Here is a 19,318-nt window from a genome sequence, read left to right on the forward strand (position 1 = left end):
AGAGAGAGAGAGAGAGAGAGAGAGAGAGAGAGAGAGAGAGAGAGAGAGAAAATAATGAATTTATGTAAAAATTATATACCTTCATATGCAAACAACTATATATTTCCAATAAAACGCAAGTGATATAATTAAAGAATATCGTGTTTAATATCGTTTTGTTACTGAGTCGTGTATTTTGTGTAAGCGTGAATATCAAAAACAAAAAAGTAATATTTTTCAAGTCTGCTTTGCTCTTATCACGAAATTTTATTTCATTAAATATTCAAGTGCTGCGGATCTGACGTAATATAATCATTAACTAGCTATCGACTCTTTGGAAAAGTTTTCGAGAAGTCTTTCATTAGCTAAGAACGCCAACGAATATTTTGAAATTATACATGGATATAAATAAAGGTTCTGTTCAAGTTTCAATAATTCAAGACAAGGGTATACCTTTTATATAGGCTTCAAGAAGCTACTTAAATTTATTACTGGTCTTTGATTATTTGGAGTTCTGAAATGTATTGGTCATTGCTGTTAATTCCTGCAAGTCACAACAACTTATATAGAAACGTAATCCTTTAAGTTAAAAATGGTAATTGGGTTGTTTTTAAACGCGGAGAAAAATTGGAGATTTTCTGTTGTCAGGGCAAAATAAGCAAAGACTCTATTTTATGCGTAAGGGGATGTGCAAAGTTCAAATTTCGTTTTATGTTATTTTCAGGTGGAGGTCCGCGCATATAAAGTTTCTCAAAACAGGCCTTCTTGTTATTGTTGGCATTTTAAGGCAGCAAGTAAATTTATCCATATTTCCGTAAGAAAATTCCCCCAGACGATGTGTGGTGCTATTTTTGCATTTGTACATTTGTCAAGTGGTTCGACTACCATAAATGAAAGGAAAGCTGATATTTGTCTTAAGTGCTAAGGAAGTGGTAGAAAATTAATAACATTTCGAACATAAGCGAAAAGAAAGTATATCTTCCTTTATTCACTTCCGAAAATGAGAAAGAAAAAAAGGAAGAGTGGTCCCATGTGAAGAGAATCTTACTAGAGGGCATAACAGACCTGAATTTCATTTTAAATTTTATCGTAATTCTTTTTATTGCATTGTGCTACAAATGTATTGCTAACGATATCATTTTCGATTAGCTCGGTCATTTTCGTATATTTTGTCAAAAACTTTCAGTAAATGTTCTCGCTAACTAGGGAGAGTTGTAACAGTTTGGAACCGTTTTCAAGGATTTGCATTAGCATTGAGACAAAATTGGGACTCCTTTATTTTCAGTTATCAATATCTTCTTTTCTTTAGTATACCCTAACCAAAAAGTACTATTTTATTAAATAAAACACCACTTAATGCGATTTTAACAGATGTCTATAACCGACAAGTATTTCATTTTCAGCAGCTGTTTGTTATTTCGCTCGATCATAGAATCCTTCCTCTTCATCTTTTGTAATCGAGAAAACTTAAGTAGAAAAGTTATTTGAACTTTTCTGCTTCAAACAAAACGCGGTTACACTGAGAAAGCAATGAAAAGGTGTCTCAGACTGTACTTTTAACAAAAATTTATTGGTGATAAACAGTCAGAAAGGGCTCCCAAATTAGCTCAGAGTTTGTGTCGCTTTCTGCGTTTCTGATTCATTGTGGCTCGTCTAGTGGGCTGAACAAATACTTATGATACTAAGGCTGTCCCCAAAAAGAGGCAACAAACACAACTTCGGACACAAAAAAATTTTTAATGCATAATTAATCCAACAACTACATTGCAAGAGCATTATAAATAAGACGAAGGTGTACAAGTAGAATTGAATGAATTTTGGCGGTAATACTTCGAATGATGCTTTGAAAATGTAAGCCTGACACAAGAAGAAATAACAAAAATCGATTGCAGTGAAGTCTCTTATAATACGAACGATACTTACTGTCTTACATGAAGCTCAGGATTAATTTAACAGATATATGCTTCAAGAATTCTTTTGAATACGTATACGTCGAACTCTTTTTTACACGATTTTGAAATAAAACGGCTGATCACTGATAGCAAATACACTTTTTTACGAAAATTTTTTGCTTTACCACGAATCTAAGAAAACATTTTTTAACTGTCATAGAAAAAAGAATATAATTTTGATTTAAACCGCTGCAATCATTCCATAGCGATGAACTTTTGACAATTATTCTATGATCGAATTGTAAAAACAGCTGGTTTTACCTTTTGCCGCACTTAACGCATTTGAATATGTTAAAATTACGTATATTATTTTACCGTGTCTCTTAAACAGTGTCCCTTTAGGAGTGTACGGTGAATGAAAGTGTTGTGAGAATGAAATTGTTAATGACTTATCGTTGTATGAGGAGATTTGAGAAATGATGAAGGATTCGTTTTTAAAGGGATGGGTTTTGTAAGTGGACTACCGTGCTCCCTATTTTGAAACTGAAATATGTTTTTCTTTGATTTTTCTTTTTGTTTTGTTTGGGTATATAAGCTTTTGCATGATATATGTTCTTCTTAGAATTTTTAATTTTTGTTTGGGTTTACAAGCTTTTGAATGATAATTTAAGGAAATAATTTAATATTAAGGTTAACACAATGACACTTATTTAGCAAATTGTGTTTATCTATTTATTTATTTATTTCTTTTTTGCTTTAATTTCATCAAGAAAACACAGTCATTTCTAGATAACATGAACACATCTACACAGCTTATTGGGTTTTGAAATTGTTTAAAACCATTTCATCTATAAACTACTTGGTGGAACTTTTGAAGAATATGTGGTAGATTTTAATTAAAAGGAAAACAAAAAAAAGAAGAGTCAACCAACTAGAGAAAGGGGGTGGGAGATTAATAGATTAAATTAGAGTAAATGAAATATAGTTATTTAAGAACACAAATAAATACTACACTAAAGCAAATCAAATAAAACGAAAGCAATTAAAAAAACAAGGTTTTTTTAACCATTAGAAACATAAATTCCATTTTTAGTTGCACTTTTCTGTTTGCACTCATTTTTTTACTTATCCGTTTATCTATTTTTTTTTTTTTAAGTTTAATTGTTTATAAATTTTTGGCTTAGACAAACTTTTCGGAAAATGTGATGGTGTATGAATTTAAATAAGAAAATAAGGAGAGGACATCTGTTGAAGCTAATCTTTTAATATTTAAATTCGCAAAATTTTTGCAGTGAGATAGTGAGTTATATTATTTATTTTCACAGAAGATATTGCATAATATTATTGAAATTGAGTCCTGAGTACTCGATCTGATCATAAAATTATTTTTTTCCCTTTTTTAAATATCATAATAATAAGGTAACTCTAGTTTTATTATTCATCCACACCGTTGATAGTAGATGTAGTTAAGAGTAATAATAATATTGGGCTAGACGATTAGAGAGAGTAGTAGTTGTAGCATAAGCAGTAACGTCGGTATTATTCGTATTCGTTGCAGTAAGTAAAAGTGGTAAATTAAAGTAGTAACAATAGTAGCAGTACTAATAGCAGATATGGTTTTAGTAGTAGCGGTAGTATTAGTTATATTAGCAATAGCTATAGCATTAGCATTAGTATAAGCAGTATTAGGATTAGTACAGTACGTAGTCGTAACACTAGCATAGGTGAAGATAATACTAATCACATTAGCAGCAGAAATAGTAGAAATAATATTATTTATGGTGTTTATAGTGCCAGTAATACTAGTAAGAGTAACATTATAGCAAAAAAAAAGAAGAGGGCAGATGTTGGACTAAAAGAAGTAATGATTCATGAAAATATTTAAAGGTAGCAGAAGCATTAGTGAAAATAGTAGTAGGAGTAGCAGCAGAAGAAGTCATTTAAGTAATAGCAGATTTGTAATCGCATTTGTATTTGGAAAACGATTTTCAGTCAGTCTGGGATTTAGAAGCTATTTAGACAGCTTAGGGTCAAAATTAGAAAATTGAAACTTGAGATAGATCAAGTTTATGTGGCCACTAACTCCGCTAGTAAATGCGCTCTTATAAGAATAAAAGTCAAAATAATTTTCTACGACCTTGAATTTATTTTATTATCGCCATAAATGCCATGAAACAGTTAAAAATGTCCGAAATACTCGGTCAGTTAATACCGAGATTACCCGTAATCTGTTTACTCGACAAATATCGATGGAAGCCATATGAAGATTTGATTTGAGCGACATCAGTAATGACTGGCTGAGTGAAAGAAACGGATAAAAATTCTCTACACGCATTTATAGTTTGAAATAGACCTCAGGGTGGCATTTTACGAATGTAATTGCCAATTTCTCTTTAACGAAACCTTTTTGTGGTGCTCTCTGTAAGCGACATCCCTCACCCCTTAGGGAGTATGCGATGTACTGAAAAGGAAAAAACGCTCGACAGACTCAAGAAAAAGGAATTATCTTGTGAGAACAGACTGAGCAAAGGCTTGCAAGTGAAAGTTTGGATTAGAAGAAGGTCTGTAAACGTTTTTTCCTTAGGTTTTTAAGCCTTCCGACGACACGACACTACATCTTCAATGTTGGTCAGCTAACTGAGCTTTGAGATATTTTTCGAAGTAAATGTTGTTTAGTTTTCACTATGCATTTATGCATAGACGTAAAGTAAATCTAATATTAGTTGAAATCTAGCTGACGTATAATTTTAAAGATACTTTCGAGAAACTTATTGTACTTTTGCCGTATCTTACTTATATAAATAATATAACTCACTTAATTTTCTTTGTAACACTTTTTAAGTCTTTTTTAAAATTTTTTTTTTCACAGAAAGAAAAAATTTTGAATGAAAAAAATTTAATTTTTACTGAAATTCATAGTATTGGTAGGTACTTTAAGTGTGAAAAAGATCAGACAATCGTAATAGCCATAAAAAAAATAGCATAGAAAAGAAGAAAAAAAGAAAAAGAGAAGAAGAGATAAAGAAAATGAAAAGAAAATTGTTTGAAAAAAAATATAGTTTTTAATTAATTTTGCTGGAATCAAAGAGAATGAATCAATTGATGAATTTGAAATTGGTCGGGACAACAAAAATTAGGAATGTAAACTGGATTTTGTCTACGTTTGACAAAAGAAAAAAAGTTTTCTTAAAGTAAAGTGTTTTATTTTTTGTGTGTAATTCTCAAGCTGTTTTTTTTTTTTTTTTTGTCAATATGGAATGGGAAGTTGTTTAAAGGAATGGTTATTTATCTATCTCCTTTTATTGACAATAGGGGGTAGCGGGAGAAAAATCATTATTGATTTAAAGTATTTTTATTTATTTTTTGGAGGGGATCATGTATATGTTTTTAAGAGTTAATGCTGGATGCTAGTATATGTTTGTTGGGTTTCTTAATAATTAATTCTTGTCAGCTTATCTTCTTTCATTTTCAGAGTTAGTGGTATTGTGTGCGTGTGTGTGTGTTTGTGCGTAAGTGTGTTATGCATGTGAATTTCGTTGTAATTTTTATCTTCATTATAGGGATTTCTGTTGTTATTGTTAATGTCACTCTTGTTACTGTTATATTGCAAGTACATTTTACCTGGAGCCAAGGTTGGTTCGCCAATGTTAACATAAAAAACGACATCTTTTTCATAACTGCCTTCTTCAATAATGCCAACAGCAATATTCTTTCTATAAAAAAAATGAAATAAAAATAAAATGTTAACTTTAAAATAAATATTTATATCATATTTCAGTTTCAAAATAGCCCCTAATTTCGTTGCACGGGAAAGATTTTTGTTTTCGAAAAGATAACACGTTTTATTAAGTAAGTGACGAACTATAACAAATTTATGTGGCCATAATTGAGCTCCAAGGGAAGCCATTAGCAAAGATCAGACCCCTTCGCTGGGAATGAGATTAGGGTGAAAGCCGCATTTAAGTTAAGACTTGTCAGTCTTTCATGATTCCCAGTCTAACTGCAAAGCGCACTTTAAACGGATTGAACGAAGGGCCAACCAATTTGTCCATCATTTATTGACGAAAGGAAAAAATTTTGCGATCACCAGGTATTTGATAAAAAATTATCATAACTTGCAAAAAAGCGTTGATTGTTGTTTTTTTAAAAAGAATTTATTCAAATTTTAGGGTGCCATTGTTACATAAAGCCATGCAGACCAATGGAGAGGAGGAGGAAGATATTGCCGTTCAAGAGATAACGTTACATTGGAAGTTTCTTGTGTCATTTATTTAGATGTTTTTCAATGATACCCTTAAGTGATATTCAAAGGATTTTATGAAGGAAAAAGCGAAGCGAACTTTTTGGCTTTCTGAAAATGTTGTCCCGTAAAGTGAAATCACGTGCTGTTGAGCGGCTAAACTGAGAACATTCCTGTTCGACTTATCGCAATGCAATATGCTTCAACTTATCGGCCTAACAAAATAGAGGTAAATGTATATACCTACGTTTGGTCGCCAAGGGTAAAATTTGTAAATAACAGATTGATAATTGCCCGGTACTGACTAAAGCCGCAGAGCACAGAAACCATAGGATACAGACATTGCATTTCAAAGGTAAATTGTAAATGCCATTTACATTCCCTTATTGCCTTGAGTAAATGGCAGTTGCAACAACCAAGTCAGTGTTCAGTTGGTAAAGCCGAGTAACGCTTACTAATTGGCCATTAGGTTAGATTTTACGGACAACGCGCGTGAGACGTTGCCTAACATTTCTTTTTCCATATTTTCCAAGAGATTACAGGTTACGGATAATCTAACCTTCGATTAACTTGAGACCTTTGAAAATAGTCTCGACGATTCCATTCTCTCTCCATTTAGGCGCTAATAAACTGCCTCAAGGAAAAGATGAACAATGCCTTTTACAAGGCGAAGCTTATAATTAATTCGTTGATTCTTTCAGTTTATAAGAGTAATTGTTCATAAAAAAATGTGGAACAATTCAATATTTTTCATGTATTATTTGAAAATAAAAAAATTCAATTGAAAATTTTTTTTTTGTATTTCCTATCAGTTGAGAAATATAATTTCTAATAACTTAAGTAGTTGTTGACATTTCTTTATGACAATTTAATGCAATTTTTGTAGTCATTTAAATAAAAATATATTGTATATATGCATGTATTATAGGACAGATATAAGTTATAGTAATCCATAACATTTTATTACTAATTAGAAATGAAATATTTGTGAAAGTCATGCAAGCTTAAAAATTTACAGATCGCCTTAAGTCTACCACCTAATACCTTACACTTAATAATTAACACCCAAATTCACTTGATTACGATTTTCAATTTGAATTGAATCAATCTTGAAGCATTTTAGATAGAAGGCAATGTTAAAAGCTCTGCTTTAGTGTAATCATATCCTTACATCTTTGGAACTTCTTAGTTGTCTGAAAGTTAATGACTCTAGCTGCTGACATTGCGAACAGTAAGTTGACGTTGAATATAACACCTTGAAATTTTTACTCACTGCCATTATGTATTCATTACCACAGGATGCAAGCATGCTTGAGGCACCTTTTCTGTTCTAATTAATCTATCAATGGTCGCATAAAGTTTAGGTTATTGATTGGGGCCTGTGTCCACCCATCGGCGCCGTCGGGGCCTATGCTACGTTTTTGAAACAAAATTTTCAATAAATCTTATAGATATCTATGACTAATTTTTAGGCGACCATTATTTCGTTTTTTTCTTTTTTTATTTAACTTTCTTTACACAAAAATTAATAACAGGTTTGCTTATTTAAAATTGTTCTAATCGATTGTGTTTTCAGCACCTTAGAAGTCCAGGCGCAGTTGAACTTTTTTCAGATTAATACTTGTTGCTGCATCGTAAGTACTCCCTCAATTTATTTTCCTGTGTTTATTTATTTAAATTTGAAAATAATTGATAGTAAAAGTCTATAAGATGGGGTGAGGGGAGCATTATATAACTGTTTTGAAGAAATAAGGCCGTATATAAAACTCCCTGGACGGACACTTCAAGAAAGCAATATATACCTAGTCTTGTTTGATGATGGGTTTCCCCGATTTGCATTGGTTGGCATGCTTGAACATAATTTTCATAACACCTTCATTAATGTCGTTTTAGCACCCTCGAGTTCCGACGGCGGTTGGGCAGGTACCCATCATACTGAAATTGTATTTCGACTTTATCGTAGTTTGTAATAGGTACACGACTGATCGACGGAGTGAGTTACACTCGTTCAAAATCGCTCGATCGCTATCAACTGATGTTTTCTTGTGATCATCCAGTAGGTACTTTTAAGAACCGCGCATTTGCCTAAAGGAAATCGTTTCAAACGGAGTCTCACAAAAACGAAATTTCACCTTTACCACACCAATAATTGAACAACACAACTAAGCGTTGCCGTATCCACTGACTCGCACTACTCACTCAAATATTGCACATAAACAAGAGAGTAGCAAATGTGTATGCAAAATTCTTTAATCCCCCATCTCTTCGATTAAAACCATAAATTTACTTATGTTTCTATCGTATGCTGAGTTAGTAGATAATACAATTAAATGACATCGCATAGATATACAAATCATAGAAACATATCTATTGATCTTAAATAAATACCATTAAGCACTTACACATATATACATATGAATATGTATAAATAATGTCAATTATTTGTGGTTACATTTGCATGCGAAAGTACAAATGAAATTTTTTTAAATTAGATCATGAAAGATTATCACATAAAATATTCATAAAAATTGATATTTCGCGGCATTGTTTTTCTTGTTGTTGGCTCTTTCTTTCTTTCTCTCTCTCGCTCTCTCTCTCTCTCTCGCTCTTTCCCTGTTAATCTTTCTTTATTAATGCTAATGTAATATTTACAAATTTGCACTATTTACGCCGCTGCTATGTATGAATGTCTGTCTGCATATGGGTAAAACAATTCACAACAAAATAGAAAATAAATAAATAAATAACTAAATAAATAAATTTAAAAAAAATAATTGTGTACTAAACAAACTGCTTATGATGAAAACTGACCGTCGTCGGTACGAGGGTATAAGTAAAATTCTACATAACAAGAAATATTTCATAAAATGAACTTTTTGGCTTTAAGCCAAAGTCATGGCAGACAATATGTAGAAGCAAGCAATAGAAAGCACAAATATGAAAATAGAAGATATATATATATATATATATATATATATATGTGAACACACATAGTCACACAAACATTCGCAGAAACGTAGCAATAGATTTGTATGCATTTATGAGTTGCGCATGTTGGCTTGACGAGTTTTTGTTGTCTGATGTCTGACGGCTACAATTCTGTTCGTTAGTGGTAGTGGCCAATAGTTTGTTGACAAACGTTTCGGGTATTGTGTCACATTGTTTACCAATAAAAAAATATAGGATCACTCTCTAAAAGCCAAATAACTAAATATTTCACTGACAACAATATGTCATATATTTGCAGTTGAAATTTTTAGTTTGGTTTATAAATACTCACGCACACACACCCGTATATACAAACGCACGCTAAAAACAATCTTTCATATAAGCATGTGCTGCTTTTTTCTTCACTTTTTTTTTTTTTTTTGTTGGATTTCTTTAGCTAATAAATCACAAAATATTGCACAACTTGCACACTTGCTTGCGGAGAACATTTCCTATGCTTATGTGTGTTGCGTATATGTATATATGTATATAGATATGTATATATATATATACAGTGTGTCTACAGCGTGTTTAACGTTTTTAGTTAAGTAAATTTGTGAAAATTTCATATCGAATTGTTTATTACTGTAATACCCGTTCTATAGTCTTTTGGTTGTCAAACAGTTTACGAATGAAATTTTTATTTGCTCTTGTGATAAGCGATTGGACTTTAAGTGCGCGATTCATTTTACTTCTACTGAAATAATAAAGGAGTTAAAACTTGTAGTCATTGAGTTTGGCCACAACTACTAACACTTTTTTTTACTACAATACGAGAGTGTTAGCAAACCAGTTGGAATCGGAACGATTATCAGTAGATGCCTCTGAATTGAGTATATAAATTATGGACTAATGATTAGTCCCTACACCGTTTATGGTAGGGTTATATATGTCACCTATGCAGATGTGGACGACCTTGGATAGACTCTCCTGTCGATCATGTGCAGTCGTCAATCCCTTGGGGTTTTTGCTGGCTTTTTTTTCATCCATATGTGGAGACAATTTCTCCCTCGATATTTTTGACTTTGAGCATTCTGAAGACAAATAGAGAGCTAAATAAGCTTGACTAATTGTTTAGGCTTGAAGTGAAAATTAATGTGAAAGTAAAGCAGCAAAGTTACAAATTTCTTTTTTACAAACTTATCTAAATCGACTCAGTAGTAACGTAGATACTAAGTTTTTCTTTCCGCGTTTTTAAATCAAATGGACACACCAGAAAACTTACATAAACCGTCCGAGAACTAACGTGTGCATTAAGTTTAAGCTCAATATTTGCAACTTGAAAAAACCGTTGCAGCTAGGCCGGCTTAAAGAATTGCTTATACTTAATGTTTGCTATCATAAGCATATCAGCAAACAGGCAGATAAACAGAACGTTTATAACGTGCAAGAAAGACAAAGTCGATTTAGAATTTTCTTTTGCACGTATCAGATACAACAAACACAACAAACGTAAAAGTGCAGTTCATTGAATTAACTTTAATTAACTCCGCAAATTAAAGCTTTCCGACAAGGTCAAGCAAAAAAATTGCAATATCAAAAGCTGACAATTATCTAAGGCTAATCTTATCTTTATGGTATTGAGAAACAAAAAAAAAAAGTTGAATCGGTATTCCCATAAACTATTTGCTATGAACGGTATTACGATATCGGTAGTGTTTTGCAGTTGAAATGGAAATTTTACGTAAATTTATTTTTCACTTATTCTTAATACATCTATTATTATGCACAATAGAATGTCTGGAGTATTTATGTTACCAGGAAGATGAAAATTGTTTTGACCGCCAAATGCATCCGGATTTGGTCAGAAAAGGAGAAGACCTTGAACGTTCCATTAATCCTTTGGAATATACAAACAATTATTGGTTGAATTTGTCGAGAGAGTTTATAAAGCAACAAATGAACCGACAACCGAATACAAATAAAGCAAAAAATATTATACTCTTTCTAGGCGATGGCATGGGTCTGACTACTATAGCCGCTGCTCGCAATTTATTAGGCGGTACGGAACAAAAATTGGCTTTCGAAACGTTTCCTTATAGCGGTTTGTCGAAAACATATTCTGTGGATAGAATAGTGTCGGATTCGGCTTGTACAGCTACGGCTTATTTGTGCGGTATTAAGGCCATAAAGGGTACCATTGGCGTTAACGGCCAAGTAAATATGGGCGATTGTGAGACAGGCATAGATCGTAATAATCACGTAGATTCTATAGCGAAATGGGCTATGGATGCGGGTAAAAGTGCCGGGGTGGTTACCACTACGCGTGTTACCCATGCTTCACCTGCTGGCGTTTACGCTCATATAGCAGATCGCGATTGGGAAAACGATAGTCAAGTCAAAGAGGCTTGCGGTGCTAAAAGCGCAAAGATCAAAGACATTGCCTATCAATTAACGCACGGGGAAGTGGGTGGAAAATTGAGTTTTATAATGGGAGGGGGTAAACAAAATTTTATTGATTCTTCGCTTTACGAGAACGGAAAACGTTCGGATCGTTTAGATTTGATCGAGTACTTTCAGCAGGAACATCCCGATAATGTTTATGTGGAAACACGCAGTGAGCTTATGCAAGTTAATCTGTCAAAAGCTAATCGTGTTTTGGGTCTTTATCAAGACAGTCATATGTTGTATCATTTGGAGACTAATGAAAATACAAATCAACCAACCTTAGAGGAAATGACAATCAAAGCTATTGAACATTTACAGCATAATGAAAACGGTTACTTTGTATTCATAGAAGGAGGTCTAATCGATTGGGCCCATCACGTTAATAAGCCGCGCTTAGCATTAGATGAAAGCATAGAATTTTCAAAGGCCATACAGGCTGCTCGTCAAATAACTAGCGAGGAGGATACTTTAATTGTGGTAACAGCCGATCATTCCCATGCTTTTAGTTATGGCGGCTATCCGGTAAGTTCTACTTTTAAATAACAAACACCCAACACGATATCTATTGCATTTAATACTATATTATTATCAGCAACGCAAAAGCGATGTTTTTGATCCTGCTCCTGCTGGTGGAAAAGATGGAAAACCTTATATGCCATTGAATTACGCTAATGGTCCTAGTTTTTCTAAATTTTTCGACAACGAAAATGGGCAAAGAGTAGATCCGTTGCTAAATATTGTCGGTGATACAAACGATGAATATCCATCAACTTGGCCTATGCAATGGGAGACACATGGAGGTGATGATGTTCCGGTATACGCTTCGGGTCCTTGGTCACATTTATTTACCGGCGTCTACGAACAAAACGCTTTACCTCATTTAATGGCTTATGCTGCCTGCCTGGGTAATGGCTTAACAATGTGTACGACGTAGAAATTTATTTAAAATATTTTCTTGTAATACCTCTTAAAATTAATTCAGTGTATTAAGCGATAAATCGTTGAAAAAAGAGGGAAAATACTTCTTTTCTTTTTTTTTGCTTTCGCAGCTTAATACAATTGTAATTAAAGCTAATTAAAACTTTATTAAAGAAATGAGAGGGAAACCTACTGTGTGTATATATTTGACCAGTTAAAAGTATTGAAGAAACACGTTCCTTTTAAATTTTTTTGAAAAGAAAAAACAAATTCTGAGAACTATGGAAAAAGTGTATCCTGTTTTCGGAAAGAATCTTGTGCATTTACCGCTTCAAGTAAATATGTGGACGTGCTCCTATAGTCTCAAATATTAAATAGTCTTGACATAACTTTATGTGAAATTGTATGTCGATATCTGCTATAGATAGATTTCCATCAAGCAATATTGACAGACCGACCCGGCTCTTTGCAGACCCCTTGCGCCATTAGGTTCATATTCAATTTCAATTTTTCTAATTTTTCCGCCTGCCAATGTTTAAATAAATCAAAATAGAAAGTCCAACGGGAACGACCGAAATATCCCGAATCTTACCTTGCATACAATATTACGCTTGTGGTGCATTATAGGTCTATCCTAATCAATCACTTGGATGTAGTGTCTACTATATGTTATAAGTAATAAGCAACAATATTTTAGAAAATACATGTCCAATTTTTTATCTTAGGAAGAATGGACTTTTTCGAATAGTATAAAATTTTGCAATAATCAAATACTAATAAAGTTCATGGGGTCGCTGTTCAAAATATTTGAGCCTTACAAACGAAATGACAAAATTAGTCTATCACTCTTTTCGGAGCTGCAAAGAACCAACTAAATAATCTAATAAAGAAAAATTATGGTGGAAAAAAAGGAAATGCGGCGTGGTTGTTCAAGGAAAACAGAAAACGTGCTTCATTTAAAATTCATCAACGTAATAGTTGTAGTTTGAATCCTCGGCACTTTTTCTTGCTAATAAAGCTTTTCTTTTTTTCGCTTTCAATTTTGTGGTTTTTTGTTTTTGATGTAAACAGAATGTGTGCTTCATATAATAAACATGGAGAAAATTTGCATTTTTTTTCACTTTAAAAAATTCACACATACACATACACATACACATACACGCTTATATAAATTGCACGCGATTAAAGCGCTGGGCGTTCATTTCATTCTTTTTATTTTAATTTTTAACGGAATAAGGTTGAGGTAAAATTACCACATATCTGCCTACCACAGAAAAAAATGAAAAGCGAATAACTATTTATTTGCTTTTACGTGCAGTGTATGGCAGACTTAATACTTTTAAAGAGCAAATGACCACCAGCACCAACTATCACGTAGACATAATTGAGGCTCATCAAACATAGCCCAGTTTAAGCTCTTTTCATATTTTCTTTTACAACCAAGAAGAGCAAAAACAAGTATTTCCTAGTGAATCATCAAACACCTTCATCTGAACACACAATCGTGCGCCAAGTTTTCTTTAAGTGGGTCAGTATATTATTAAGGCCAAGATTTCTTCTGCAGATATATTAGAAATTAATTTTGGTCGAAAGAAAGTTTATCGCTATTGCAATGTAATATTATGTGTGGATTTTTTATAGGGGTGCACGCAGACACCCAGGCACGCACATGAAGGTGTATTAGCTTCATAAACTTCAATGAGAAAACATAGATGTGGGTAGTAGAAAAGACGCAATTATATAAAAATAGATTTGGTTATTTTAAGGTTCTTAATCCGTCCCATACTGTTCGTTGGTTTTGCCAAAGCAGGAAACCTCTTTAAGCGAAAGACATGGTCGACTTTGGTCTACGTTTATAAGTCATTGGCGAACTTACAGGTGTCTCTGGAATGTACAAGCTGTAAAAGATTTATAGTAAGGTCGTTGTAATTTTTTGAGAGGATTTGAGAGAATTCTGCTTTACCAGAGGCAAATGATCTTTAAAAGGTCGCTGACGCAAGTTTCTGCGATTATAAGTATTTCTAAGGAGTTCATTTAGCATATAAGAGACGCATATGAAATGACTTATGTATCACTCAGCCCTCCGGTAAAAATTTCCAGCGGATCTAAAGCATGTCACAAGAGTCTATTTTTACTTTGCTGATGAGCACTACTGCTACTAGCACTACCGGGGATACCAGTTCTATGAAAGAAAGGTTGCAGGGTGAAGTTCGAAAAAGAATTTTCGCACAGTTTCGTGAAAAGGAAATTAATCTTTGCTCAGGCCATGGCCTTTGCCAATTAGTATCTGCAACACATCCAGTTAGTAATTATGGAAAAGTTAATCATTTACCTTTACGCGTTGGATGGGTTTGCTCGCTTAAGAGGCTGCGTATATAGGGTCCATCCGACCGAGACAGCTTTTGTTCACTTTAAGACGGATCAGCGCTAATGCCCTGATTTAGTCAGGATTAAAGGCGCTTCATTTAAAATTAGACTATCTTATGTCATTTACTAGGTTCGCCTTCGTAGAGACGGTTGCGTAGGGTGAGGTTCCATTCGATCTAAAGTTTTTACATCAATTTAGAATCCGGAAGTATTGTTATTCACTGATGTCCACCTAGATAACCCACATTTTTTGCGCTTCGCGTCTTCATTCCAAAAGTCTTTACTACATTACCATTTATTGCGAAATAAACAACGCACATGTAAAATAAATATTAAAATTAAATAATATTAGCAAACTTTCATACATAAAACAAACTAAGCCTCTAGTTATGAACACAAAACCAAAAAACCTAAGTTATTGCTACTAAATGTCGTGCAAAATCGCAGTAGAAATATTAAAAGAATGCGATGTCAAAATTGTGTTATAACCATTTTCAAAGACATTGTCCGACTACATATTTTTGATATGTCAAAAACCGACCCTCCATATTCACAAGACCCTAAAGGCAAAATGTTTCAATAATGTTGCGAGTGAATGTTGCTAATGAAATGTTCAATCCTTTATACATAATGTCTTTGTCCTTATTCAACTTGTATGTTTAAGATTACTCATTACGGGCAGATGTTTGCAAAAGTAGTGCGTTTGTTCATGGGCTTGCTTAAGAAATTGTATGAATTGCGTACAATTGTATTCAAAACAATCTATAGGCAAGTGGAATATGTGCTATCGCAGAAATGTTTGTGTGCGCTTGTTGATTAGCAGCCACTTGGCTACTTGCTTTCTCTCTCTCATTATTTGTATCGGTAAAAACTCAAGATTACGCCCTTTAACTCATTTTATTTAAAGACAAAATGGTACCTAAAGCAATTAATTACAATGAGTAAATCAATTAATTAACAAGTAGAGGAAGCACATAACGATTTTTAAACATGGGTTTGGAGATTACAATTACAAGATTTATTTCAATTTGTTTCATAAATTCATAAAAGATGAGGGATTGTAAAATTTAGAAATTATATTAATTTATTTACATAAAATTCATTTCGCTTGTAACACTCAATCGAATATAATCAAAAGTAAAAAAAACAATTAAAATGGTTTAATATTTAATTGCGCCGCAAACGAACAGATATCTTCGTCTTACATTGGAACGAATATCCTTACTAGTGAAACTCCGAAATTGTTACCAGAGTTTTTAGTTGGTTGATGATACTACATCAAATTTGGCACTTGCTCGATTTGGGCAACATTTCTTGCTAGTTTTTCAAAAATTGAAATTAAGTAAGTACTTTTTGCATTTTATTGATAGATAACCTTGTAAAACAAATATGGCTATTGATGCAAATTTGTTGAACCTTTTGTGTAGAACTATAATTCTAATTTTCGTTGGTATTCAAGCTGCTGGAAGAAGGTTAAAAAACGAAATCCATAAATTTTGATGACTTTTTTAAAGTTCTTATGCTGGAAGTTAATAACAGGGACATTAAATTAAGTAAAAATTCTCTACAAGTGAAGAAAAATAGCTTACTAAATTCGTTGTGTAGGAATTTAAAGAAAAAACTTAGTGTAAAAAACCATATAAGTTTAATAAAGTTTTATCGCAAAAATTTCCATAAAATATTAGAGAAGTTAAAGGAAAAACATTCTGATAAATGTTTTATTTCAATTGATGTTAAACATTCCGCCACTAAATTAAGAGTTTCTCCGCCAAAATCTTCTTCGATAAATGATATAGTTTTTGAAAAACCAATTCCATTCAACTCAATGAATTAAACATACATGTAGAATAAGGGCAAAAACGTTATGTATAAAAGATCGAACATTTCATTAACAACATTCATTCGCAACATTATTGCAACATTTTGCCTTTAGGGTTTTCTGAATGTGGAGACGGCCGGTTTTTGGCGAATTTCGAGGCGATCGGCCCGCACCACGGTAATAAAATTAGGTTTTTCCGATAGATTTTAACGTGCTTTAAGACATATCAAAAAGCTGCACTAGGAAAAATTCTTTAAGGTTTTTTATACACACTTTTTGTATTGTAAGTTTTCAGCAACAATATACATGCACTATATGGTAAATACTAGAAAAAAATATTTTTTTAATTTCTTAAATTTCTTTGTTTAGTTTTCCTAATCATTTTGTAGCGTTCAATTATCAATTACCTTAGCAGAGATGCGAACCGAAGTATGAAGATAGCTAACTGCAGTGGGCTAACTTCACATCGGTTATTATTCATTAATTTTAATAGAGAAATTGATTGATGAGGATTCAAAATTTTTTTGTGAAGAGATTTTTTAAAAATAAGTAATTATACGGGGAGTCGTCCGATCCTATTCGTTTTCAAATAAGATTATCTTTGAGCTAGAAAATTGTGGACAAGCGTCCTTCCAATAGATGGGCAGACGGACAGACCAATTTAAATCGATTAAAAAAATGATTCTGAATAGACCGGTTTATCAAAAGGTGTTTTTTTTTTAAACCCGTTCTAATATACTCTATAATACAAGTAGTGCAGGGTATAACTATTTTAGAAAAGGAATCTATTAAGTATTAGTGCACTTTCTGTCGATAACTTCATTGTTAACGGAAAATCGAATAGTAAACCATCTAAAGCTACGCCTTAACGAAATTTTTAAAAGAAATTTCCCAATACGAACGTGTCAGATAAGACATTAAAATTTATGATTAAGTTGAAAGTAATTTCTTTTTAATTTTGAATTTGCGTTTGCTTTAAATAGACATAATAGACAAAACAGAAAGAAAAAGAAACGAGAAAATTGTGTTTTGAGGGTAAACCAAAATTTAATTTTTAATTTACATAAATTACTTTTCGGTAAAAGCGAGCAGAGTTGTGCTGCTGACCTTATGCCAAGTGCACGCGTGCATATATTTTCGGTGATCATAGTCTTTTTCTTTAAATTTAGATATGTGGGATTTGTTTGCCTAATTTTATTACTCTGTTGTATATGACTTTATAGTGTATGTATGCATATGCAAGTGGTTAAATCCAAGCCAATACGTAACATATCGATCTCTGTCCGTGGGACTATCTTACTTGTGCATACACCACTGTTTCAAAACTTTACATATTAATAAGTGTATGACATTGGCTTTGGATTTTCTTACTTCACGAATAAGCATACAAATGCATGTGCGTATGAGTAATTTTAATTAATGTTTAAAATGCCTTAATGCAAATGCAATAAATACTCATACGAATGTGTGGCTTTTAATGACAACATTTTTAATTGCATAATTTAGGGGGACAAGAGGAAGAAAAAAAGGAAGAGAGCAAAAAAGGAAACAACTGCTAATACTATTACGAACAATGATAATGAGCAAAATGCTCTAAAATATAATAATAGAAAGAAAATTATATATTAAACCTAGTTTTCTTTTGAAATAATTCTTTCTCAGAACGATTTTCTTCAATTTTGTTTTAAAAAAGGAAAAGTAATTAATATCGGTTTATAGGGAGAGTAAAGTCTGAACATGTGTACAATCTGTTAATTACTTAAAATTGATTCAATAGATTGCAATCACATTAGTTTAAACGACTAAAATGCAATTTTATTAAATCAAAACTCATTAGTATTGAGTATTACCAAAACTTTTCATTGACTCACTATTCTCTATGGAGAGTTTCATAAAAACTATTTATATGAATGAAGAAGGACGCCGCACACACAACATAAGTTATACTAAGCGTGTGCGATGATCTCTATGTGTTATAATACGAAGATTTGTATATGACAAGGAATGAGCTGCTTGCTTAAATCTGACAGATTTCACAGTACTTTAGAAAAAGTTTTTTTGATGAAATTTTGCTATTTTTTACGAATTAGTTTTATTAACAGTAAAAGACATCGTTCTGGCACCTGTTAATAAAATGGTTTATCTACACCGAATACAATAATTTCAGTCAGTGTAAAAAGGTCATTGCACCGAGTTTTCAAATAAATCGCTTTTTTCCTTATCAATAATTGTCGAATTGTAAATTCTTCATGTGAATATACGAACTTTAAGCTTAATCCATCATCAGTATAAGTTTTTTTTTTTTTTGAATTTGTAGTTACACAAGTTTTTGGCAAACAGCTGCGAAAGCAACAAACCTTCCTCTCTTTGTTTATCTAGAAGAACCAGCCGCTGAGTTCGAACGCTGATAATGAACAACGCATATATTACAATATCTAAAGAGCACGTAGCCATGAGCCAATAAGGTGGACGATTAGCATACAACAGAAAATTGAATATCGACTACACCCTCCTTTTCTAAGGATAACCTGAGTATGATGATTAGTTTTAATCATGCGAAACGATTGCTAAGGACGCAACAATATTCGGTGAAAATGAAACCAAAACCGACCGTTATATAGTAGATCATGAATCAATTCGCGCCCACATCGCAATTCACCTCCAGAAAGCAGCGCGCTACCCTTCCCCTTTTGTTCATCAAACATTACGCAATCTTATTGACACAGA

General features: G+C 32.7%; 2 protein-coding genes across 7 annotated transcripts in view; one reads left to right on the top strand and one right to left on the bottom strand.

Annotated features, from left to right (window-relative positions):
- Window positions 1–19,318, bottom strand: part of LOC119642551 (sodium/calcium exchanger 1) — a 92,663-nt gene that overhangs the window by 21,015 nt on the left and 52,330 nt on the right. For 4 of the 6 annotated variants that reach the window (XM_038041718.1, XM_038041716.1, XM_038041714.1 and 1 more), the window contains exon 2: window positions 5,493–5,584. In XM_038041718.1, coding sequence (XP_037897646.1) covers window positions 5,493–5,584 — 92 coding nt within the window. Of the gene's footprint in view, window positions 1–4,778; window positions 4,803–5,492; window positions 5,585–19,318 lie in introns of all 6 variants that reach the window. The other 2 variants (XM_038041717.1, XM_038041715.1) reach the window with 1 other exon arrangement.
- On the top strand, window positions 10,716–12,593 carry LOC119642553 (membrane-bound alkaline phosphatase). Its single transcript, XM_038041719.1, has 2 exons — window positions 10,716–12,009; window positions 12,080–12,593. Exons 1-2 carry the CDS (start codon window positions 10,771–10,773, stop codon window positions 12,419–12,421), a joined length of 1,581 nt encoding a protein of 526 aa, XP_037897647.1. The 5' UTR covers window positions 10,716–10,770; the 3' UTR covers window positions 12,422–12,593.

This window comes from Glossina fuscipes, unplaced genomic scaffold, assembly GCF_014805625.2.
Source record: "Glossina fuscipes isolate IAEA_lab_2018 unplaced genomic scaffold, Yale_Gfus_2 226, whole genome shotgun sequence".
In the NCBI taxonomy this organism is placed as follows: Eukaryota; Metazoa; Arthropoda; class Insecta; order Diptera; family Glossinidae; genus Glossina; species Glossina fuscipes.